Source organism: Schistosoma haematobium, chromosome 2 (genome assembly GCF_000699445.3).
Source record: "Schistosoma haematobium chromosome 2, whole genome shotgun sequence".
Lineage (NCBI taxonomy): Eukaryota > Metazoa > Platyhelminthes > Trematoda > Strigeidida > Schistosomatidae > Schistosoma > Schistosoma haematobium.
In genome coordinates this window covers 44,437,343-44,455,433 of record NC_067197.1, presented here as the reverse complement: position 1 = coordinate 44,455,433, position 18,091 = coordinate 44,437,343, and the positions used below count along the sequence as shown (strand labels likewise).

Genomic DNA, 18,091 nt, shown 5'->3' with positions numbered 1-18,091 from the left:
TATTCCGTGCTTTTCTGAAAGATAGAGGTCTTTATAATTCATTGTGAGTTAGAGTAAAAGTGTGAATAAACAGCCTTGTCTGACTCCGGTCTCTAAATATATTGCAACTGTGAGCTGCTCTCCATGCTCGACATTTCAGTGTAGCTCGTCATATGAATTGCGTACGATGATAACGAAATTTTCAAGTACAATGTGATTTCGAATAATGTTCCATAACGTATAAGGAAAAATGTCGCTGATAAAAATACTTCTAGTAATCTGAGGGTGATTAATAATATTTCAAACAAGATTCTTAGTACTCGTGAAACCACTCCACTAGAAACATTGCAACAACTTGGATTGATTGGTCAGGCATTGGTCGCAAACATCTTAGTAATTTCAAAGAGTTATAGCTCAGGTATTTATATACTTCTTTATTTTTTATGGGCGTTATTTTTCCTTTTATTTTATGGTGAATGTTGAAATACGTTTTATGTTTGAAAAGATAACCCCGAGTTCTAACTGTTCTCTTTCACAGTTTATATAAATACTTATTCAATACTGGTCTGCTTTCTTTTGTCTATGGAATAGCACACTCAATTCTTCTTTTTCAGAGTAACCTCATTTGACCATCACCGCCGCAGCATACAACTATCGGTTGAAGCTATTGTCTCATGTAGCCAGTAGCCTTTGAATTCACACTGTTCATGAACGACGAAACTAGCCACCTCCTCTGGATGCAACTAGTGCCGGGATTGTCTTAACCCGTTTGTGCTTACGGCAAACTATTATCTCAATAATGACGCACATGTGAATACAAATCAATAAACCAATTAACACTGACTCAATAATTAAATAGCAATCAATCGGTTGAAATAGATAACAAATTGTACGCCCCTTGTCTATTTCCGACTAACCAATAGGCTTGTTCAAACACAGACTGCTAGTAACTAGTGATCCAGAGGGTAGCACCGTTGCTCAGAGAAACAGGTAATATAATGTCGAAAATCAAAACAATACATCCATATACACGTTTATGTAGAGTGATTAATTGACTCATGCATCACAAAACTGTGTTGTCCTCTCTTTTATCCTGACACCATTCTATCAGGTGGAATAGTCGCTTATCTCTTCACAATATCTTCAATATCTTCATGCATACAATACGTTTCGGCTGCTTTTAGCTGTAAACTTATTAGCACAAGCAAATGAGATATCAAGAGCTCTATGCAACAGTTCGTAATACTAAGAAATTCCTGTAAATTAATACATAGGTCGATGCAATGCTGTACTAGACAGCGTTCCACTACTAACTGCATTTATGACACTCTTAACTTTAACTCGACATTAAATCCATTCCTAAAAGATTCTTCCAATTTGTCCTAATGTGTTTTCCATTCGTGATGCATCATTCGATCACGCATAGTGAGACGATATATTCCTGTCCATTCAAGTACTGAAGCTATCATCATTATTAGCAGCATCGTCAGCAATCTAGCGAACGGGGTTATATCCCTTATCTATTCAAATAACTCCAAATGAAATTATGTCTTGCAGATAAAGACCGTTAATTCCAATATCCGTAGATCAACTAATACTTTGATTTCGTATTCATACTCCGTTGATCCACCCTGCCTCTCATAGGGTCGGAAAATCAGATCGGGAGGATAATTAAAACACCGTTCACAATTACGTTCAAATGCATGAAGCTTGTTATTCTAGTCTAGACTAACTTCGTCCTGCCTTTATTTTCATAATATGTAGCACTATCGTTGAATTTTCGGACAAGATTCGATGGTAATCGAGAGTAAAATAACAGACATGTACAAACATATAAAACCGTATCGAAGAACTGCATGCTTGATTTTAGAAAAATATGAAACCTTAACAGTCAGGAGTGTACTGAGTATCACCTCGTGACAATAAGATAATAATTTCGTGGTGGACGATTTGCATTTATCCTGAATCTAAGCACTGACGTCACTGTACGTCTCACATAAGTTTCCGGATCCATCCTAAATCTTACGGTTTGGGTTTATGCACTTAATGGAACTTAATTTGGGACGATGGTATTTCCATCTGCAAAAACGCAAAGGATGAATCATCTTGATAAGCCGCAGTGTGATCTTTGGGAGCCAATAGTTGAAAGCAACACCATTAATTAACAACAGACACTTCAACTCCTTCATCATATATGTGGTTCAAAGTCAACCAACGATTTTCTTGACACAACAACATAATAACCACGATCATCAAACGAACTTCTCAAATTCCTTTATTGTAGTCCTCTAGTCACAACTACGTTTAGAATAATTAAACTTTCCCCAGCCACACAATCTATCTGAGGTATACATTCGTGATATGAGGATACTTCCAACTCACAGCAAACTTGTTGGAGAATGTCACTCTGACCTTTGGTTGGTCGCTAAGGTGATATAACTGAAGGCTTAAGAGCATGTGAAGTAAACAAGTCACAATTTAATTTTAAACTTCTATCACTGTCCTTAACTTCTTCGGTACGCGATTTAAAAAGTTGACTTTACATTGTATTTCATATACTTCTGTTAACGGTGAGTGTTCTAATTCAGGTCTGCCAGAATCTTTAACCCTTTTATTTCAACAATCTCTGATAAATTGTCCTCTTTCTAAGCAGACAAACCACTATCTCGTTGGTTTTACGAAATTTAGTTTCCGTATATAATCAACGCCTAAGGAGTTTTTAATAGGTCTGGGCCGTTTTCCTCCACACACTGCTACAAGTTACTTTTTTATTTAAAGAGCTATTCTTCCTTATTGTACATGATTGTTCTCGAGCGGAAGGCTCATCCGTTATTGAGGGAGACCGATGTAATATTCCTGAAAAACGACTTGAGGAGTGGTTCACACCAAGCTCCACCAGTCCCACAAACCTTTGCTCAATACCATTTACATACAAGTAAAAACGCAACTTGGTTCGTTTCCTCTCTAATCGTGTGGGTTAGCGACTAGACACTACCTCTGGGACTGATATAGAAGTCAGATCATTCCCCTTATTCATAAACAACATCTTATATCTACAAGCTAGCAAATTAATGTCAGTTGCATCTTTTGGTTCTTTATTGCCCACTGTGTTGGTGATCCAGTGGTTCGGCTATATTTGTGTATGCACATCTTGAACACTGGCCCTGGTGACCTGAAAATGCCCTGTAAATTCAACGTGATGCATTAATTGCCGACGCTGAGACTATTTGGAGGAAGCGGGGAGGTGGTCAGTGCATAACGTGGGGTAATGTCATGAAAAAAATCTGTATAGGACTTCTATTGGTCTTTCATGAATCCCTGATTGGGTTGAAACACAGTGGTTCGGGACGAAACGAGACATGACTGAAAGTGGAAGCTGGTGGTTTAGTATATTTACGACAAACTACAGCATTTGATGTCAAATCTTTGGGTTAAGACTCATATGAATCAGCGTTCCGACCTTAGTCTTCAAATCTATTAAAAGGCATTTGTTCAAATTTCTAGTAGCCGTTTACGAAGTTTTCTAATTATATGTTCTTAGGGGATGCTTTCTCGTCTACTAATCTACTTTCTGAATTTGGATAGGTACCGACTAAGAGAAAACAATTTTCGAGTTAATGGGTTACACTTAAAAACTAGATATAAAGAAGTTGGCGAGGTTACTTCAGGAGCCGAAGAAGCAATATTTTTTAGCTGCTGAATTGTCTGCTACCCTTGAACTGTCAATATCATACTTCATTTTTCCGGTCTTCATCATTACCAGCGCCAATACTTAATTTTCGATCACAGCTGGGTTTCGGATCAGTCATATTTGATCAAACTTTTTTCATCTACTGGCTTGTTATTGAAATTTCTTACTCTTCGTCAACCACATCTTCGTAAGTTATCACATAATCCCACTACTTTCTCAAAAAGAAAAGTATTCTGTCGATTTCGAGAATCAGTGCAAACCCACATTGGAATTTCTTCATTATTCATCTAACAGACGCCCTGAACGTCTGTCTTACGTAAGACTATGGCCCAGTTCAAGAATCTCGTTACTTTCACTACTTAATTATGATCCCTGCAAATGGACGTTTGTTGATCTTTCTTTGATTTCAATCAGGACTTTTACCGCATCATTCCACACTGTTACTACATAAACTCTTATTCTATTATTTACTCTTACTTCAACGACTAGTTATTTTTAAATTCTACTTATAATCCTTATAATGTTGCTATTTCTTGTTTACATTCACAAATTGATTATCGAAACATTTACACATACTTTTTGATGTCAGTCTAATATTTTTCTAAATGTTGTGGAATCTGTTAACATACTGTGAACAACGTGTAAACGTTGTCGAAACTTTTTCGTATAGTGGCATTTGTAATGACAGTTTAAGCATCATCTTAATAGGACCGATGTGCAAATAATGTGTTTGTGAATAAGGATAATAATAGCCATCTAACTACAGTAACCCTTTATAAAAATGCCACATTATCTACTTTGTGATTTAACCATGATTCAGTTAGTTTGCATAAATTTTTAACTTCTATTTTTAACTTCCACATTACTTTGCACTTTAGTTTAGATTGCACTTACATTTATGTTATATTATTTCTTTTCCACTTGAATTCGCTAACCATTTGAACTGCTTTCAACATTTTTGCACCTGAGGTGTCATAGTCCTTGGTACTGTATCTAAATGGAATTATGAATTCGGTTATTGAGGTAGTTGTCTAAGAAGTTCGACATAGTTAACACCATGAGCAATAAAACGTTAAGTGCATTAGAATATTATCTTATCGCACTAGTGAAGTAAATTAACTATGGAATAGTTGTAAGTCGTACGAGTATTGAAAACAGTTCAACACCAGACCTTACATTAAGTAGATGAATATTTTCATGTCATAATTTGTTATATAGCCAAACAAATCAAATTCAGATCTACATGATTAGAACGATTTGAAGTTACTGACATTTCGTGATTATCAAGCGTATGTTAATTCCAAGACAACAATAATATCATGCATCTAAAGCAGCACTGCTCGTTTTCCACCAACTAATGTTCATTCGACGCTGTTAAGTTATTCATAACGACTTTTCCACTGACGTCGTACAGTATTGTTACAACATAACAACGACGCAGTTTTATTGTTACAACTGATGGAAGTAATAAAAAACTCAAATTGATTTATAATTGTTGACGGGTACAGGATTATATTACCGTGGCCTTCTTCATTCAACAGAGATGATTTTGATATACCATCACTACAAGTGATTCTTTAGTAAACATTTTAGAACCTTGTCATTTCAACTGGAGATTTAACGACAAAATCAGTCGTCCAAACCAACAGAATAAGCACTCAAAGGAATTCACGTACAAACTAAGTGCCACTGTCGAAGTTATCTGAACACTATCAAAGGCTCATGCCATTAGTATAGATACAAGTTGGGGTTTACACTCACCTTGGTTACAACTAGTTTTCTCTCTGATAATTACACGAGCGACATTGACAGTCAGACATCATTCTAACAGAACATCATAAGACAGCTTGTCGCCTGCATTTGTAGCTCGTAAGTGCTGAGTCGGCTTTCCGAGAAATGAAACGGAGACTCCAGAGGCCCTAGAGGAGCCAAAGAGTCCTAGCCAATCAGAGCATGATGGAGCTTTCTAGAATGCCAGCGTGGCGTGCTACTATTGGTTAGTAGCATGATATGTCTTTTAGCGGATTGGCTAAAATATGATGTTGATTTAACAAATGTTAACATCTATAAATACCAGTGTTTTCTGTACAAAAAGGAACCTTGGAGTAAAATATTTTCTCGCATACCTTGCGTCTTCTCACTTGTGTTCAGGTCGCTGTCTAGTTCTAGCTTGGGGGTTATAGAATAGCTTAGGAAATGAATATAGCGTTCAATTCACAAGACTTATCAGTAAGCCTTACTGGTTTCAAAATTTACGATGTTTAAATAAAAAAATAGTCAGTCCAACCAGCTTGTATGCGTTTGCAACTTTTCATCATCAACCCGTGGATAAGAATATGAAGAATTGGCCTGTTAAATTTTGAGGAGTTAAGTCTACGGCTGATCCATCTTGAATGCACTCATATTCACCTAATTAACATCAGTTGTCTATCAGAAATCCATGGAATTGATATCATTGTGTATTAAGAGCCTTCTTTGATTGTAGTTCATGGGACTAGTAGGGTCACTAAATCCTATCACAGTTTAGCAGAAATGAGATCAAAACGATCTCCCTGTAAATACAAAAGACGGATGAAACTTAACAAGCTGATCGCAACACTAGTCCAAGATTCAGGTTGTCAGCGAATTTTCTCCTATTCTTCAGCATATTATTATTGTAGGTGTACCAAAATTTAACAAATGTAAATACATGAAGCAACAGATAATGCTACTATCAACTTTTCTAACACATTTATTGTTTTTTCGTTTGATCATTACTAATCTAGGTACAAAATACTGGTTTTCTTCACACGTTGAACTGTTAGCCTTTGGTTAGTTTTGTATAATTTATTACGGCATTTTAAAATACTGTTATTGCAAATCAGTCCTTTATGTTATATTTGCTCTCCTTTTTACTATTAAATGGCCCGTACCACAATTTCTAGTTTAGGCTTGTTGTGAAGGGACTTAAAATCGAAATATGTTAAGTCTCCTTTTTAATCCGTCACTGTCGTCATATTTTTAACTTATCTTCCAACTTATTATTCTTCTGGTGACTTCATGATCGAGGTAAAACCATTTGGTCTGAAATTGATTGAGCTTTACATGAATCTAGTGAAAGAGTAATGAAGTGATAGTGAAGAAACATCAAACATCACCACAAACGATGCATTAATTTAAACAGTCGATTAGTTAAACGACAAAATGTGACATCAGATAACTTTTTGAAGATAATAATGGCTAATCTAAGTCAACTTGGGGATACCACTGAGGTTTCAGGCGCGGTTTCTTTGTCAATTTTCGATTTATTTTAAATATATCAACCAACCGGAAAACTTGCTTGTGTTCTTAGTGTGTTCTCTAAGAACAATAATTTTGTCTACTCTATCGGACGAGCCAGGATAGATGGTGGTATGATTCCAACGTGACATTATACAGATATGGGAGTCATATCATCCCTAGTCAACAGTTTACATCAGGGCTACTAATCAAGTGGCAAAGAATGGTAAGCCGGTATTGTCCCCCAAACAATGCTGCAACATCCCATCGAAACTTCGTAGCGCACAATGTGCTCGCCTATGACTTGATGTTTCAGCAGGGAACTCTGCATTGCAAGGTAACAAATCCTGTTTGCACATTAGGCATAGTTAAACCATATATATTTATTTTTCCACATTTTGCTAACTTATGTTTCTGAGTGTTATCACAGGTAGCCCAGGTGACGTTAAAGTGTGTTTAATCAGACAAGATAAATGTGTCCTTGACTCCGGTTGTGTATTCGACTAATCGACTTACCATCATTGTTTGGCCGTTGAGTTGGACTCCGTTTCTGAGCCTTCATTAACTTTATTTTTGTTTTTGGTTGCCCATTTTAGTCGGGGTTTTGTGAATCCATCGTCATAAAGTACGCATATTTCGTCATGACATAGCTACGTATACGAATAATAGTCAGCATTTGCAGTTTAAACGTTAAGGCAACAGTCTTAGAGCGAACTCAGGCATGGGCTACAGCAAGAAAATATGAAGTGTACATATCCTGGGAGCCGCGATAGACTTTTCTTTGTAGTGTTAGCATCCTTGTCCCATGAGTCAAAAGTTAAAACAAGCTGAGTGAATGACTGTTTTGTGTTTGTAGTCTGTCTGTGTCTGTGCCCCGTTTCAAACAAGCACGGCTATTTTTGCATCAGTCTTGGAGAGAAAAGGGGACTTCACTCCGTTTTTGATGGGGTGTCAAGGAAGTGGTAATATGGACACAATAGCACAGCCCCTTGGTACGTAGATTTATCCTGACGGAATATGGTCTAACGTGGTCCCACGTCTTGCTCTTATACATATTGTGGGTTATATGCATTGATGGGAAAACACCAAACTTACGTGCCTGTGTTACTTACCACTGTTGTGAATTATCGGTTATTCTTACTTAACATTAGTCACCCAGAAACCGTTTTGTGCGAAAACCACTGGATCTTGTGTTTGTTGTCAATGAGTTTATATTTTCTTCAATTTTTCATTCGTCTTGCTTTCCGGGGTCAAAAAAGGCTTAGTAAGATTTTTCTATACTCAAATATTGTCCGTAAGAATACCAACCTAACAAGACACACTAGTTTATTCCATCTACTGGGATATCACTCTTTGTGAACTACAGGCCAAACTTTTGACTCTTTTTTAGTGACCGAAAACGAGCAATCAGACCACAGGTAGTGAGTATACAGTTTAAGACGAGTGATGTCCTTCCGATCAAACCATGAACTGCCTATCTCAGAACGAACGTATCCAAATTTTTGCTATAAAATCAGGTTCGTTATGACGAATAATGTGCTTTTCGACAGTTGTGGAAGAAAAACGGACGAATAATATTCTAAACTTAGTAGATCTTCATTTCTTAACTTTACACAACTTGTTTAGCGATGCCAAGAACCGTCACCGGATTATCCTCAGCAAACGTTTTTCGCGTTCATAGTTCCCTCCTTTTTACGGTAACGTAAATATTGTAGACTTCGAGGCCTAATCTGTTACTTAAAGTTCTGGTCGCTTCTGCACACAAAGAGAGTTTTGAAGTAGAAGTTTACAGTTTAAGGCTGATAGCTTGAACTTGCGGTTAAGAAGGGTATAGAAAGAGGCAATAATGAAATACCCGTAGATTATCTACTTAAAACTCTCAATCTCAGCACAGACATCTACCAGGTAAGTTGCGTAATATTAGCCTAGTTACCACCAGGATGAGCTGTGCACCACCAAATAGTCTGTGTTTACATGCCTCATACATTCCTCTACGGCAGGTGACGGAATTTACCATCAGATTAGTTGTTAGAGACAAAAACTAGTCAGTATAAGTACTTTAATAGGCTGCTATAGGATTGTTGAGTGTGAGAGGATAAGAAATGTCAGAGATCGCTCTGAGTTGCCAAAGTGGTCTATAGACTAAGGTGAGGTACCAAAACCTTACATCATTAGGGTATTTATCTTCTAATTGTTTATCAGTCATCTTCCATAAACGTTCCCAGACTATGTGGTTATCAATAATATCCTAAGGTGTGTGTATATTACCCCAAAATATCTACACAAGAAGACTCGAATCAATTATTGGTTAGAGTGAAGGAAATTCAGGCCTTCCTACCATGAGTAACTACAGAATTCTAAAAGTTACTGGTAAAGGCATATCGTCTACGTACTATAGTGTCGATTCCAGAATCACGCCTTCTACCAAGAAATGCGGCCAGTTGTTGCTCCACTGAAACTCTGTGCCCTGAAAATAACATAGTATAATGGGGTTTCTTACCATTACTTATTAGCCTGACTCTGAAACGGTTCACGACAACTTTTAATACTTAATCTTGAATACTTATTGCGGAAATGTTACTCTACTGTACCACATTACCTCAAGCAGCATACCATTTTCTCGTAACTAGTTAGGAGAAGAGCAAGCAAAACTGTAGATGGACAAAAACCACTTATCCGGCAAGTCGATATAGACTGAACTTATAAATTTCGCAGTCCTGAAGGAAGACGGATTATTTTATTATGGAGTGTCACGTTACTCATAATACTGTCGAATCTAATAGAACACCAGCGCGTTCTGGAGTTATAAGTTCGTTTTGCTGCTAGACAATATCTTAGAGAGTCACACTTGGAGGTAAAATACAAGAGATCGTGCAGCATGAAGCCATTTAAGTAGGCTTTTGATCTGTTACACCGATGCCCGAAGTTTGCTCAATAAGAGGTTGGAACTAGCTGTGCACATTGGCCATACCAAGCCAGATATAATCGCAGCCACAGAAATTTCGCTGACGCAGGCTATAGACAGTATGGAACTTCATTTTGGGGGTTTTGCGTTGGTAAAAGCCGACAGAACTCAGAATCGTCAAGGAAGGGAGTAGCTCTATTCATTAGGAGTACTATCCCATTCGCCATTATCGACAGTGTATCCCATAAGTGTGGGACATGTAAGTTACCTAGTTACCGGTTGAAATGCGATGGACAAGAGGTGCTGATAAGTTTGGCCTACTGCAATCTAAGCTGTGAGGTAAATGAGGTTTTGCTAAACAGTCTCATAACTTGGTCACAAGGTGGTCGACATCTAATCCTAAGAGACTTTAATGCACCCACGATAGACTGGAAAAATCTGATGACCGAATTGTCGAAAAATTCCTTCGAGAAGGAACTAGTTGATGTGGTTATCACATGTGTTCTAGTATAACATGTAGAAGAAGCAACTGGGTACGACTTGGACTCTGAATCATCCCTACCCGATCTTATATTGACCCATCATGGGGATGGTGTCACAAACCCCGATTACACGCTACCCCTAGGTAAAAGTGATCATGCAGTTCTAACCTTTGACTTCCAAATGGCTGTCAAAAACGAGCACGCGTCAGCCCAACCCAGACCTAAAGTCTGGAAAGCGAACATACAAGATATTATACACTCAGTATCGTCAGTAGATTGGACAATAGGACCAGTTTCCGATTGAAACAGCTTGGGACGTATTTCGAAATTTGTACATAAACGTTACTACGCTTCACATCACTTGAACTACACCATTGGGGTCGAGGAACGCTAACATGGCTGAGTAGGGAAGTTCGCACCCTACTCCATATGAGAAGAATGTGTGATGGATTTAGATTACGGGATTATGATGAGACAAAATCTTGATGTCAAGAAGCTCAGAATACCTGTGTATCGACCCTCCGTCTAGACGGTCGTACAAAAAATGTCAAAGAATCTATAGAATGCCCTAAACGCTTGTATTCGAAGAAGAAGAGGAGATATTTCGGCACAATGGGGAGACAGTAATGCTTCATAATTGGTGGAGGACGATTATGGTAAGGCTTAAGTATCCTCAAACTATTTTAGCAATGTATACATCGTGTAAAAACTCTTCCTATCAGTCCATACAAATCACCCCACACATACTGGTCAATAAAACTATTAAAGAACTCGACACCTTTGGTCTGTTAAATAAACTTGACATAAGGAAACTCATAGAACTTGATGAACTGCATCTTGGGTTACTAAAGGAACTAGCTAACTTCGGTACCAACCGCTTAAGTATATGTTTTAACCTATCCGTAACCCAGGGTCGTTTACAGAAAGACTGGAAGAACGTCGTAGTAAGTCTTGTTTTCAAAACAGATACGAAACATAAACCCGAGAACTACCTACCTGTTAGCCTAACTAGTGTGGTTGTTAAAATTTTAGAAAAGATTATTTGGAAGGAGCTGTTTAAGTATCCCGATGAAAACCCAGTCCTTTCAGAAAAGCAGCATCGTTTTAGAATGGGTTATTCCTGTCTCACTAACTTATCATTGGCTCGTGAAATCCGGTGCGCTCTCAAAGACCAAAAGTCATCTTTAGACGTAGCCTATACTGACTTCAGCAAAGCTTTTGACAAAGATCTGCACAACCGGCTGTTATAAGTTAAGAAATGTCGGGATTGGAGGCAATCTATTGGTGTGGGCAAAAGACTTCTTAGTTGGGCGCAAGTTGTCTAAGTGGGAAACTGTGCTAAGCGGAGTGCTTCAGGGTATGGTTTCGGGGCCAGTGTTATTCGTCTTATATGTAAATGGCCTTCCTCATCTCCTATCATCATCGGTCTTGCTATATCCTGACGATATTAATATATGGAAAGCGGTATGAAATGACTTCGAGAAATTATCTGAATGGTCTCAAACCTGGCAGTTGCCAATAAGTACTTCCAACTGTATTGCGATGCATATTGGTCATCAAGGTACGGATACATAAGGCTGAATAACATTGAGCTGCTTCTTATCCAGACACATAATGACTTACGAGTCATCGTTAGCCATGGCTTAAAAACTACTACGCACTGCCGTGCAATAGCCCCTAGGGGTTTTAGAATCTAATGGTCAGTACGTAGGGTCTTTAGTCATGTAGACGCCAAAACCTTTTTGACTGTATACAGCATTTATGCGTCCTAAACATGAGTACTGCATACGAGTGGCTAGTCCCTGCCTATAAAAGAAACAGTGGGCTTTTGAAAAATGTTCAGGGAACAGCGACTAAGCTGATCTCCGGAATAGCGAAACTCCCGTATGGTGCTCGACTGGTTGAGCTAAACTTATTCCTGTTGTAATATCAAGAAACAAGAATTGACTTGATTACAGTTTTCAAATTGCTTAATAATAAATATGCATATGATATACCCCAACTTTTCTCGTCTTCCGAGACAGAGAATTTGCGAGGACACTCCGAAAACGTTCACAAGCCCAGAACAAATTACTTGTCAGCTGACTATCGACTTTCCCATAGAATCACCAACGAGTGGAATTCACTACCTCAGCAAGTGATTGAGGCTCCATCCATCGATTCTTTCAAAAAAGTTGGATCAACTGAGATACCATTATTACCAGGACTAACAGAAACCATCAAGCCTATTGTCCTTTCCAAACTAAAACTGAAATATATGGGAACATTTTAGTGCTTACGACATGTTAACTGAGGAATTGGTTGTAAGCGCAAACACTGACTTCGCCCGCCTTTTACTTCTTATCGGGAGACTTAGAAGTTCACTTTGGTATCAACAGAACCAAGGGACACTACGGGTTTTCTCGTGATCGCTCTGTAGTGGACCTCAGTAAAACCATTAATTAGTAGTTTGCACTTTGATGTTCCCGAGAAACAGAAACGGCCATTACAACACATTTTAATCGAAAAACACCCCTCTTAATTCACCAGAAAATCATAATGAATCAGAATTTTATTATTTCTAATCAACGGATTTTAGAATTTTTACTATATAAGACAGTGTAAAACTATGACTTCAGAAGCAGTTAATTGCAATAAAAGCTTATTATCATTAGAATAGCAGTTCTAGCATGAATTAAAATGAAAGGATGTAAGTAAAAGTCTAAACTTTGTCAGTTCACATCACTTTTTATATCTGCCACAATATTAAGTTCAGTGACCTCAGGTAAAAGCATACCCGCAATAGTTGAATTCTACCTTTGTCACCTCCGCGTGCTATGTTTCTTACTAGGACAGAGTATGATCGTGGAGTTAATACGTTTTCCCCTGAGGGACGACTCTTCCAAGTAGAATACGCCATAGAAGCTACAAAGGTTGTATTGTGTATTATTATTAATATTCCAAACAGCTGGGTTCAACTGGAATCGGAATCAAGACAAGTGAGGGTGTTGTTATGGCTGTAGAAAAACGGGTGAACTCGACTTTAATTATACCCTCCAGTATTGAAAAGATTTTTGAGGTAGATAAGCACATAGGTAAGCCATTTTTAGACGTCCATGATTCCACTTAATAATTAGTGAAAGTGACGCACTTAACCGCAACACACTATTTTGGAGCTTTATTTATAGCAAACATAGTCGTTAAAACCAAAGCTTGGGGCTAAAACAGGACTTGACTGTAATTTTCCTTTTGTTAAAATGATATGTTGAATAGTGATAAGTGACAGGTCTGTATTTAGATGACAAAGTTTTTCTATACTTTAACATGTAAGTAGCACATACAAAGTATGTCCGGGTAAGCTTATCCCTTGCCTCGTATCGTCTTAACCGAAGCGAAATTCATGTTCATCAAGCAAACCGTCTGAAAGACCCCACCACGTGGGTATATTTTTGTGGGGATGTCTAATCACATGAATTTTACAACGCAAAGTGAGGGATCTACGTTAGTTTCAAGGCCTCTCTTTACATAGATGGGATGTTTATAGCAAAGAACGAAAGGTTGACAGCCTTTGAGTAGGCATCAAGAGCTCTATTTGATATTTTCTGTTAAAGTAGTTTCACCTCATCACTGATCTATGAGGAGCATTGTTTCTGTATAAAATTTTAGTTGCTGTGTTACTTTTGAGGTTTTACGAAATACGTTAGCTACTAGCTGTTGATGAATGGCACATGTCTAGTCCAGTTAGCGATTGTACTTAATATATTCCCGTTTTCATCAAATCCCTTAACACACGTAGTACAGATTACAAATCGTTGCATTTCCTTATTTGAAGGATTATGCTGTAGAATCATTTGTTAGAGTAGAATGTATCTGAAATTCAAGACTACCTCAAACCTTTTGTATAAACTTACAAAGTATGATATACAACCTCCTCTTTCTTCTTTTCAAGGAAAGCAGAAAGTTTATACAATTACTCATTGTCATTTTCTTAAATCTTGTCTTGATATTATAGTAATAGTTGTAGCGGAATTCTTCAGTATAAGCGTAATTTGTCATCTAGAATAGGAATTCTTGATGCTGAATGTGTAAACAACTGTGAAGTACCTATGTGGTCAAGCAGAATCTGATACATATTCTTTTATGACGAACTGTCAACTCTCTTGTAATCGCCTGGAATACTGTATTTTCAAAGGCACTTTTCTATGTTAAGACATTTCAGTGGCGACGTAGGAAGAATAAAGGTGAGATACCATGAAATGAACTGCGTTTTTGTGGATGCTTATGTTCATCGTACTAACAGATTGTTCTTCTAAGATGTTAAGTCACTTAAACCCTCTGTCACATTGTAACGTGATCAATAGAGTTCGGTTAGCGTTAAAGGATTAGACAAATATGGCATTGGTTACCACTCAGTGATCAATCAATTTTAAGCGTTTTTATAACTTTTTTTTCATAGTCATTCGTTAAGCTAGATTAGGTTTAGTAGTCTTCTCATAAAATCCTTTATCTATAGATCCCTTGATTTACTCATCCTGTTTTTGCGGATAAATCTTTCGCCCTTTACTCATCCTGTTTAGTCGAAGTCACGAAAAATATGCTTTCATGATGAATTACTCGGTCTTCAGGATGAGTTAGGGTCAAAGGCCTGAGGAGTGACCCCTTAAGAAAACGGTCGGTTTCGGTTTGGGCATCTGGACGGTATCCCGACTCAACACGAATTCAATGTGCGTTTGTATTTTGGTGCTCCTTTGTACCAATGTGTTTAGATGAATAGATCCATGTAACCGGTCGAACCAATAAGTTCAGAGTGAATTTAGTTAAGCTTGTGTGACATAATACACTTCTGTGAATGTGATATCTCGGAACTATGTGGTACATTGCCGTTCCTACAGAAGTTGGAGATATCTTCCGCACATAAAGTGGTGTTTAAATTGTTTTTGGATCTTGGGTTTTCCCATCATTCTCCAAAGCTTCTGTGATGTAATGGTTATACCTGAAGCTATCTAGCTGTAACAGAGTTGGGTATCTTTTAGTAGTCATAGTGAGGAACTTCCTTCTGGCATTCGAGCCTTGCTAGTACCCAGTCCGCATCAAAAGTTGATCATGTACTTCAGAAAGTATTGAGACTCATCGTGAATGGATAGACGAAGACTCATTCTGGCGAGGAGATAAAATAACTTATTTACTGTCGTAAATCATTATGCATCGTAGATGACCGCTTAATGTTCAGAGAATGGGTGATGGTAGTGCTCAAATGGTTTCGTCCTCAAGTTCAACGATAATTTTACAACGGCAATCCAGGTATAAATCGTATGAAGTCCATTTCCAGAAGTTTTCCCCGTTGGTCACTTACTAACCTAAGAACTGCAGATTTTGTGGATGGCTGCACCAAATGTCAACAAGTAGCAAAACTCAAGTGCCTTCAGTTTCATGGCCACTACCTGAAGACCCATGGTCCGGAGTTTACATTGGTTTTGCAGGATCAGTCAATAGTACCACATATTTAGTTCACGTTGACTCATTCTCAAAATTGCCAGAGATTTTTCAAATGGTCCCACCAACAGTAACCAAAACTCTCTGGTTAATGACGAATATCTTTTCGAACAATGGTGTATCAGGTACTATGGTTTCAGATAATGAATTTTGGTCTTCTAGAGTCCCAGAATGACACTAGAAAAAAACAGACGGAACCTCCAGAACAAGTAAACCTACCTTCTAGAAAACAATCTTCCAGAAAACGGTGACAGACCATACAGTTTCAAGTGGACTCAGGGGAATCAATTAGAGTGCAGGTGATGTGGATATACGATCTCAAATTACAACTTATGGGAAGCAAATCAATTTTGATTGGGTTACAATACTTGTCCAACTCAGCTGGACCCAATTTTCCAAGTAACAGTTGAACTTTCCACTAATCGTCTTGCTTAGCAAAATCAAATTTGAAGAAACTCATACCATCTGAGTCATGTGACTAATGTAACATTTGAATCTGGTTCATAGTCAAATTCGGCGATGCTGTTTGCAATACCATCGGTAGATGCAACCTTGGGTGTAGGTACACTAACTATTCTCGCTGCTCTGTATTTTGAGTTCGTCATCAACTGGATCAATTTAAGCTTCTACTCTAGTAGTCATTTTAATTTGATAGGAACCATTTTTTATCAACCTTGTCTCTAGCTGATATGGATTCGAAGTAGCTTAGTTTCCCTTTTTCTTTGCTCCAAATCTCCGTTCGTGCACTGTGCTAATGGTCTCACTACTGTGAATGAAACTACTTCTACCCTCTTTTTTCTCCCTACCTCATCAGCTAGAGTAAAAACACCAGCTTTTTGATGTTGACCTAGAGTAATTGATCCAGAAAAAACACTAAGTTTGTCGATTATATATAAAAATAATGGTTGAAACATTTAAACTAAGTAGTTGTTATGGTCACAAAATATTGTAATGTATCGGAATTCCATGAAAAGTACTTGCACTGAATAAGTTACTGTAAAAGAATCTCAATCTAAATGATATTGATATGCTTCTTATGAGGTATAATTTGAGATTGCACAGATCCCCAGCACTGATAACTAAAGTTTTAACAATTTTTTAAAATTTGTTTTCGTCTTTCCTAATGCTAGCATGCGCTGTTAGTGGCCTTGTTGCTGATGCAAGAACCCTCATAGAACGTGCACGTACAGAAGCAGCTCATCATTGGTTCGTATACAATGAAAAAATGACTATTGAGGATGTGACTAAAGCTGTGAGTAACTTGGCTCTAGCATTTGGTGATGATGATATGGAGTCTGGTGCAATGGTAAGCAATTAGATTTGATATTATTTTCTTATTTGTTTTTCGAATCTTTCTCGGAATTCATCATGCAGTTCAGTGGTCTAATTACCTAACTATAAAACAGTGCTTTTTAACAGCTTTATCTCAATCTAAGCACTGAATGATTTTGTTATTTGTCACAAACAGACACTACTTCCCAAGTGAATATAACTTCAGGGTATCACTATTTTGAAGAGTGTTAGTCATTCAATTGGGAAAAGTGCTTTCATTTAGCTACGTTTCTTGTTAGCCGGCGACATCATCCACATACTAGCATAATTCATTTTTAACCATGAGATTTCTCCTAGATTTAAACTTAAGTCACTTTAGACCTCTACTAAGGGTCTTAACCAACTCCTGAACTTTCTCAAGTTAAGCCAAACACAGGAACCACATTGTTGTACTGCTAGTAACTTATTTGTTTAATCCTGCCGAATTGTAGCTTTGTTTAACAATGCTGGAAATTTTAATAGGTCATGAGACTGCTTCGATATTTTAGGTAAAAAATCTTGGTAAGCGCCTACACTTCTATTCAGTTATTGTAACCAATATGAATAGAGTTCAACATCCTAAAAGTTTAATGTTTGACTAATCAAACTATTGATATTCAACCTGACGTAACTAAAACTTCCAACCCCCTGGGAATCTTTTGATTAATACTGAAACCATAAGAGCCTCATCTTCTTATATTTTGCATACTACTGTTTTAAGTGGAGATGTCTAAGTAATATTTCCTAAGATTAACAGTAACTTTGGTTTTTACCAACTTAGTAACGAGTTTCGCATAAACTTGAATTTTACAAAATTACTTTAACTACTATTTAATACTGTAAGTAGGCAAATAATATTTCTTTATTTTTCGGGTAGTTTCATAAAGCCCTGAATGTATTTAGAAATAATGTATAGTGTTTAAATGAGATCAACCACCGATAAACTGACAGAGATATTTGCTTGTTGAGCATGATAAAAGAAATTTGAATGGG

The 18,091-nt window shown here is 37.5% G+C and overlaps 1 protein-coding gene across 3 annotated transcripts in view; it reads left to right on the top strand.

The window, feature by feature from the left end:
• Positions 1-13,064: 13,064 nt before the first annotated feature.
• The window catches only part of PSMA5_1 (Proteasome subunit alpha type-5), a 32,381-nt gene continuing 27,354 nt past the window's right edge, over positions 13,065-18,091 (top strand). For 2 of the 3 annotated variants that reach the window (XM_051215318.1, XM_051215320.1), the window contains exons 1-4: positions 13,065-13,227; positions 13,263-13,389; positions 13,432-13,531; positions 16,918-17,093. In XM_051215318.1, the coding sequence (XP_051068529.1) occupies positions 17,013-17,093 (81 nt within the window). In that variant the 5' untranslated portion in view covers positions 13,065-13,227; positions 13,263-13,389; positions 13,432-13,531; positions 16,918-17,012. The remainder of the gene's footprint in view (positions 13,228-13,262; positions 13,390-13,431; positions 13,532-16,917; positions 17,094-18,091) is intronic. The other variant, XM_051215319.1, reaches the window with a different exon arrangement.